This window comes from Atta colombica, unplaced genomic scaffold, assembly GCF_001594045.1.
Source record: "Atta colombica isolate Treedump-2 unplaced genomic scaffold, Acol1.0 scaffold176, whole genome shotgun sequence".
NCBI classification, from domain to species: Eukaryota; Metazoa; Arthropoda; class Insecta; order Hymenoptera; family Formicidae; genus Atta; species Atta colombica.
This window is the reverse complement of record NW_017259267.1, coordinates 415,032-422,792: the sequence shown is the minus strand read 5'-3', so window position 1 is coordinate 422,792 and position 7,761 is coordinate 415,032. Positions and strand designations below refer to the sequence as shown.

Below are 7,761 nucleotides of genomic sequence, written 5' to 3'. Positions count from 1 at the left end.
ATATATATATATATATATGGCTCAGAAAAACATAAAAGTCGGCTAGATTGGTGTGTCCGAAGAACAGGCAGATCCATGGTGATGTAGTTGTTTTATTTTTCATTCCTAACATGGCAGCTACTGGATCACGTTCTTTTTAATCCCGCTCTATGGATATATACACCAGCGCCAGTACAAACACGGCTTTACTCGTACCTGGCTACAGAATTTCTTAGCGACACGCAAATTTATTCCAATGTGAGACGCGTATCGACGGTTTTGCAAACCGTGCACACACTCAAATACTATTATTGGGTAGCTAATCCTCGCGCCAAAAGTGGAATAACACCGAAAGGACTCGGTATGTTATCATACTTAATCAGTTAATGCAAATTCATCCTGAACTTTTAAAATGTAAGATCTTCCATGTTAATTTATTTTTGTGATAGATGGTCCGCGACCGCAACAGAAAGACATTCTTACAATTCGTTCATATATTTTATTATTTTTAAAACAATTGATAATGATTGGTAATGGTGTAAAAGACGACGAATTACAGAGCATACTTAATTATTTGACGACAATGCACGAGGTAATCTTAAATAATAACGTAATCATGTAAAGTAATTATTTATTAAAAATAATTTTTTTAATTTTCAAACTATTTTTAGGATGAAAATTTACATGATGTTTTACAAATGCTGATATCTTTGATGTCGGAACATCCGTCATCGATGGTACCCGCATTCGATGCGAAACAAGGAGTACGAACGATTTTCAAGCTTTTGGCAGCTGAAAGCCAGTTGATACGTTTACAAGCGTTAAAACTACTAGGATTCTTCCTCAGCCGCAGTACACATAAGTAATTCTTCATACAGATAATTTATATATTAAAATATTAAAAAATTAAAATTTTTAGAAAAAATACTAATATAATAATATTATTTAATACACACAGACGAAAATACGATGTCATGAGCCCGCATAATCTGTACACGTTATTGGCTGAAAGGCTCTTATTGAACGAGGAAACACTCTCATTGCCGACATACAATGTTTTATACGAGGTACGTATATTTTATCTTTAAAATAATATTTGTTTATTAAATAAATTAAATTTTTATTTAAAATTTTTAATTCTAGATTATGACTGAGCACATCAGTCAACAAATATTATATGCCAGACATCCTGAACCTGAATCTCACTACCGTTTAGAAAATCCGAGTAAGCTGAAAATCTGTAGCAGATAAATAAACCAAATTATATTTCTTGTATATTAATCTGCTAATATCTTTTTCAGTGATCCTAAAGGTAGTGGCGACATTAATTCGACAATCAAAGCAAACGGAACAACTGCTAGAAGTAAAGAAACTATTTCTGTCAGACATGACGTTGCTCTGTAATAACAATCGGGAGAATCGGCGAACAGTTTTGCAAATGTCTGTATGGCAGGAGTGGCTTATTGCTATGGCTTACATCCATCCCAAAAACACTGAGGAACAGAAGATATCAGATATGGTGTATTCCTTATTTCGCATGCTTCTTCATCACGCTATCAAGCATGAATACGGTGGCTGGCGTGTTTGGGTTGATACGTTGGCTATCGTACACTCTAAGGTGAGTTCGCGAGGTATTGTTTAGGAAAGGATTCTAATACTTTTGGTATATACAGGTATCGTATGAGGAATTCAAGCTTCAGTTTGCCCAAATGTATGAGCATTACGAGCGACAGAGATCCGATAACATTACGGATCCTGAGCTAAGACAGCAGAGACCGATCAGCACAATTTCCGGATGGGATCAACAGCATTCCGGTAGCAACGGATACAATAGACCAGCAGTGTGGGGAAATCAAAATCACGAGATACAACATATGGAAAGAAATTATAAAGTAATTTAAAAATTAATAAAATTTAATGTTTACACAGAGGCATATATAATGTCATACACAATTTTGTTTATATTTATATTTATATTTATATTATATATTTATATTTAATAAAATACTATTACAAAATTAATTAAAGTTTAAAAATTGGATAATTAAATAGTATGACATTTTGTGCCCAATTATATTTCCTTCATTTTATGCCCTTTATAATTTTCTTTATATTGTATATGACTGTGTGTATTCAATATCTTTTGCCAATTTAAGATGATGCATTCAACAAATTTAATCATTTATTTATTGTTCTCAATAATATCTTGTATTGTAATGCAGGAATTTGATTCATCCGAGGCAAATGATCGATTGGAAGAATCCTGCAGCTGCGATCTTAATTCAATAGATAATACCGAAAGCGACGGTAGTCCGGCTATCGTGAAATCGCGCAGTGAAACCTTGGACACACTGCAATCGTGTGAGGTGGTGTCATTGGACTCGCGATTGAGCGATAAACCAGAAACACCAACTACCGCGCGTGAGACTCACACGGAGACACCGACGATCCTTGAGGAAGCAAACAGCGAAGCCATCTCGTTGCCAACTACACAAGAAACCAGCGAAGTGATATCGATTGAGAGCTCCAGCGACTTCTACAGCGAGGTGCACAAAATCGAGAGTTCCAGTCCCGACTCGATGATAGTTCAAGACACTTTGAAAAAGGAACAAGACACAATTCTTGAGAAACAATCTGTTGCTGTTACCGAATCCTCTTCAACCGAACAGATTAAGGAAACCACGGAAGTGACAGCTGTCGAATTGAAAAACTCGAAGGAAACTGTGACAGATACAAATATTCCCGACACGGTTTCCGCAACAGTGGACAAAGTTGATAATCCACCGGTTGAGGACAAGGAAGTGAAGGAGGAAATTGCCAAGTCTGTCGAGGAGAATAATGTTAGGACCGACGATAGTAATACGCCTACCAATACTGAAGATTCTGACAAAATTGCAACAGTAATTGAAAATGCGGCCGACTCTGTTGCTTTAAAAGTCGACACTGAAGAAGATATCGTGCCAATTGTCCCTTCTGACGAAACACGAGAACCGCTAACGGTTAAAGTTATCGAGAAACTCCAATTGGAGAACGACCGCGAGATAATTGATAGCGATACATCAGAGGCGTACTTGACGCCAACTGAGAATCAAGAAATCTCGAGCGAGATAAAAAGCAGAATGTCCGAAGGTGAGAAAAACGACGATGAGATTGTCGAGAAGAAGGACATTTCCGAAGACAGGGACACTGAGACTGGTGAGAACGACGCAGGGGAAACTGTAAAAAATCCTAATTGCTCAACTAGCATAGTAGAAAGCGGTGAGGCTTGCGCGGAGAAGGCGATAGATCTAGGAAGCGAGAAGGTGGAGCCCGTAATAGTGAATAGTGCGTTAAGTAGTGATGAATGCGCTGTGGATTCTTTAACGGAGGACAAAAGTGCTGTTATTAATGATAACGAAGACGCGAAGGTAAACGAGAAACACTCAAGGGAGCCGTCCACTATTTCTACTAGCGTAAGTGATAATAAGTCAGACGTTCCGGTGACGACTGACGAGGTAGAAGTTACAGATAGTGTTTGTAGTAATAGCGACGTTCAAAGTTCTGTAGATAATATGACGCAAGTGCCAAATCCTAAGCAGCAAATCCCAACAATATCTACGGTCTGTGATGCAACTAAAAGTTTATCCGACGGTGTGCCTCAAATCGTTAGTTCTAATGTGGTTGCCAGGGACAATGCGTTATTGAATGACTTAACTCCAGATCACGTAGATACCCACCGCAGATCCAGCCTGCCGATCGTCACTTCGGAAACGATCGCGGACGATAACGGTCACGAGCCACCCTCCTTGCCTGTACCCTTACGAAAGACATCGTCACCCCAAAAACGACCAAGGAGTGCCTCTACGTCCACGCAGGTGGATCCTAATCATTTCGGTGAGTTAAAAAATTAATCCGTGCGCTGTTAATAAAAGTGTGTCTATATTTTTACATATTCTTTTTCTCGCAGAAGCCAAAAGATCAAAGCAAGGAAATCCCTCAACACGGCCAATGTTTAGTCCAGGCCCGACACGACCTCCCTTCAGAATACCGGAATTTAAATGGTCATACATACACCAACGACTACTGTCGGACGTGCTATTCTCTTTGGAAACAGACATTCAAGTATGGAGAAGGTAGGATATACAATGCTGCATACATGTATATAACGATATATCAATTGTGTCGAAATATTCTACGATAAGTTTTGTATTACAGTCACTCAACGAAGTCAGTATTGGATTTTGTAAACAGCAGTGAGAACGCGATTTTCGTGGTGAATACTGTTCATCTAATTTCGCAGTTAGCCGACAACCTTATAATAGCTTGCGGCGGTTTGCTACCCTTATTAGCATCAGCCACTTCGCCAAATGTACGTAAACTATTCTGTAATTCTAGTATACTTGATTAAAAAAGAAAATATGATATTTTTTCTTAATCTTTAATCAATGTTTTATTGCATTTTAGAATGAACTGGATGTAATTGAGCCAACTCAGGGGATGCCAATCGAAGTGGCAGTTTCTTTTTTGCAAAGACTAGTCAACATGGCCGACGTACTTATATTCGCCAGTTCGTTAAATTTTGGAGAATTGGAAGCTGAGAAAAACATGTCGAGTGGTGGCATATTGCGACAATGTTTACGACTGGTTTGTATTGTCGTATATAAGGTATTTTATGGATACAGAATGAAATGATAAACCTCGTTAGAATAGTTAGATATAGTTATTTTTGTATTATTATACAATTTATACGCTAACTAATTTTAACAAATCATTTGTCAATTTAGGAAAATATATTAAATATTAGTGCACAATGTGTGTTTGTATGCACTTGACGGAGTATAGAACTTACAATATACCAAATTCAATATAGAAAGAAACTTGTAAAAGTTTATGTTGATATCAAGTATTTTTTTAAGTTTTGCTTTACACAATGTTACATGTGCAATTAACTTTGAAGAGAATTCTCATATAGAAATATTTAAATTGCGACTTAATAATCGAATGATATGGTTTAGTAATCCACGAATGAAAAAGTGCAATTGCAATAGTAATTGTAGCTTTATTTATGTTTATTTTAGCGAAAATATGTATATATATATATATATATACACACATAATACTTATGGCATGCACATGTCAGATTGTACAATACAAATTACACTTTAAAGATACAAAATATAGCAAAATGTAGTGAATAAAATTTACATGAATTTATAAATTTCTATTACGCGAATAAAAAAATTTCAATTAAAAAAATTTAAATTTAAATTCGTTCTTTTGATATAAATTATAACATAAAATTTTTAACAAATGATGATTATAACTTTCTAAAGACTTATAATTTAAAGAAAATTGAATGTTTTATCTATAAGTATTTGATTGACGAGTAAATTCACAATTAATTAAATGTAATATATTTATAATTGTAGTCTCTAAAAAGTACAATTAATTCAAATATTCTTAGCTTTGTTTTTCATTTTCAATTCTAACATGTTTTAGTTTCTAACATATGCTCCAGTTAGAAATTTAATATGTACATTCACACAACATCTTTTGTTGTATTTACCTAATAAACTTCTATAGGTCTGTACATGTGCCGTTAGAAACTGCTTAGAGTGTAAAGAACGTGGCAGATCGTACAGCATGTTAGGTCGGCAGATTGGTTCTAGTAATAAATCACAACATATACAATCGCTTATACGCGGGGCTCAGACATCGCCTAAGGTATGTTTTATCCGATCAAACTCATTTTAATGATTATAGCATTATTAATATTAGGTGTAGGAAAAAGTTCGTGGCGTTTTTCTCGTTAGATGGTATTAAAAAACTACCACGAACTTTTTCCCACCCTAATAGGTATGATAAACACGTTATATTTTTCCCTTTAATTTTTATTTATTAAAAAAAGTGTAGTTACTAGTACATATTACATTGCATCAAAATATTCTTTATTTATAGAACATCGTGGACAATCTCACACATCAGTTAAGTCCTGTGAAGGATCCCGAGAAATTGTTGCAAGATATGGACGTAAATCGTTTGAGGGCTGTGATATACAGAGATGTTGTAAGTATCCGATATTTCATATACAACGATAAAGTAAAATGATGTTCATATACAACGATAAAATAAAATGATGCATGTATAAGATAAGAAAACTAAGTCATATACACGTTAATTTCAGGAAGAAACCAAGCAGGCACAGTTTCTGTCCCTTGCTATAGTTTACTTCATCTCTGTGTTGATGGTCTCCAAATATCGTGACATATTGGAACCGCCAATATCGCAGCGTCCACCAAGTCCAGTGCAAACAATACAGACAAATGGTGCCGGTCTCAGGCCAGGTAGCCCTTCAGGTGAGATTCCCGTATCTTATTTACTAATCTAACAGTATTAACACTAATCCAAAAAATAATCTGTGTAAATATCAATACACAAAATTCATTGAAGATATTTTTAATTAATGGATGAGATAATATTAAATATCTTACAACTTACAAATAATACAAAAATATACTATAAAATACTATGTACAGCAATTTTATAAAAAATTGTTTTTTTTTCGGAGTATTTAAATCGTTTATTACTGGGTATGCACTCTGCAAAGAACTTATAAAAATAATAATACAAAGAATAATGCTATTCCATGTTGATACTTTTATGCTTTTCTATATATAATTTTAAATTTAACATTTATGATTGTGATTATTAGATTATATCATCTATTACGGAAGAAATTATTAAAAAATTGTAAAAGGAAAATGCAATTTTAATGTTATAATTATTTGCACGTTGAATATTAACACTTCCCTTAAAAAGTAAAAAATTTTTAAGAATTCTTCTGTTTACTCAAAACTCTTACATGTCAGATATATATTCTCTTATCTTTTGTTTTAAAAGTTATAATATATAAATAAATCCAATATTCAATTTATAAATTAATTGATAATTTTGATATTACAGCATGACTGCAGCTATATAAATATCTAAACGAGAAACTTGCAATGTACAATATATCTTGTAAAAATATTTTATCTGCTTACTATTTAGATAAAATTAAATTTATATCTTTTTCGAAATTTTTTAATTAACATTGATACATACATCGCTTCTATGAAATTATTATGCAATTTTCATTAAGTTTTGCAGATTAACTGGCTAAAAGATTTTCTATCACAGTAATGTTGTAAATGAATGAAATATGAATGTTATAAATTGCATATATGTACAAATATGTAGCTAATATGTTTAACACTGTGCACCAACGATGTAGCTGCAACTTGTAAGACAACAGCACATGACACCAAGTAGAAAGCATGTGTTATTGCACTGTATGAAGTAAACATTTTATATGTATCTGACAGTGAGAGTTTTGTTTGCCGAATGTGTTTGCACCTTTTTTGCGTTACGAATATACTTACGTCATTATACTTATCGTTGTTGTATTCTTTTGGATGTGGAATTTCTTTATGTGGAAAATTAAAGAAAAACAAATATCGTTGACTGTTACATGATTGTGTGAAATAAGTTCTTTTAGAATGTAATACTCCAATTGTTACTGACATATTATAAACATTGATGTAGAAATTCGAGTCGGTGTGACATTATTATATTGGTGTAATAACACATTATTAATGACAATAAAAATATATTATTATTTTCATCATTATTTTAATTTTTTTTGTTAAAATTTATATTATGTTACAAATTAGAAATAAAAATTATTAATTAAAAATTATTAGCAATTTTTAAGAAATAATATATATTTAAAATAATACAAAATGTTATTTACTGAATTTCACT

At 33.2% G+C, this 7,761-nt stretch overlaps 1 protein-coding gene across 3 annotated transcripts in view; it reads left to right on the top strand.

Moving 5' to 3' along the window:
* LOC108686359 (neurobeachin) overlaps positions 1–7,761 on the top strand; it is a 215,386-nt gene that overhangs the window by 119,797 nt on the left and 87,828 nt on the right. For 2 of the 3 annotated variants that reach the window (XM_018191626.1, XM_018191625.1), the window contains exons 7-20: positions 88–340; positions 429–571; positions 651–841; positions 938–1,046; positions 1,123–1,204; positions 1,281–1,597; positions 1,653–1,871; positions 2,202–3,852; positions 3,926–4,091; positions 4,174–4,327; positions 4,423–4,602; positions 5,542–5,682; positions 5,917–6,024; positions 6,143–6,314. In XM_018191626.1, coding sequence (XP_018047115.1) covers positions 88–340; positions 429–571; positions 651–841; positions 938–1,046; positions 1,123–1,204; positions 1,281–1,597; positions 1,653–1,871; positions 2,202–3,852; positions 3,926–4,091; positions 4,174–4,327; positions 4,423–4,602; positions 5,542–5,682; positions 5,917–6,024; positions 6,143–6,314 — 3,886 coding nt within the window. The remainder of the gene's footprint in view (positions 1–87; positions 341–428; positions 572–650; positions 842–937; positions 1,047–1,122; positions 1,205–1,280; positions 1,598–1,652; positions 1,872–2,201; positions 3,853–3,925; positions 4,092–4,173; positions 4,328–4,422; positions 4,603–5,541; positions 5,683–5,916; positions 6,025–6,142; positions 6,315–7,761) is intronic. The other variant, XM_018191627.1, reaches the window with a different exon arrangement.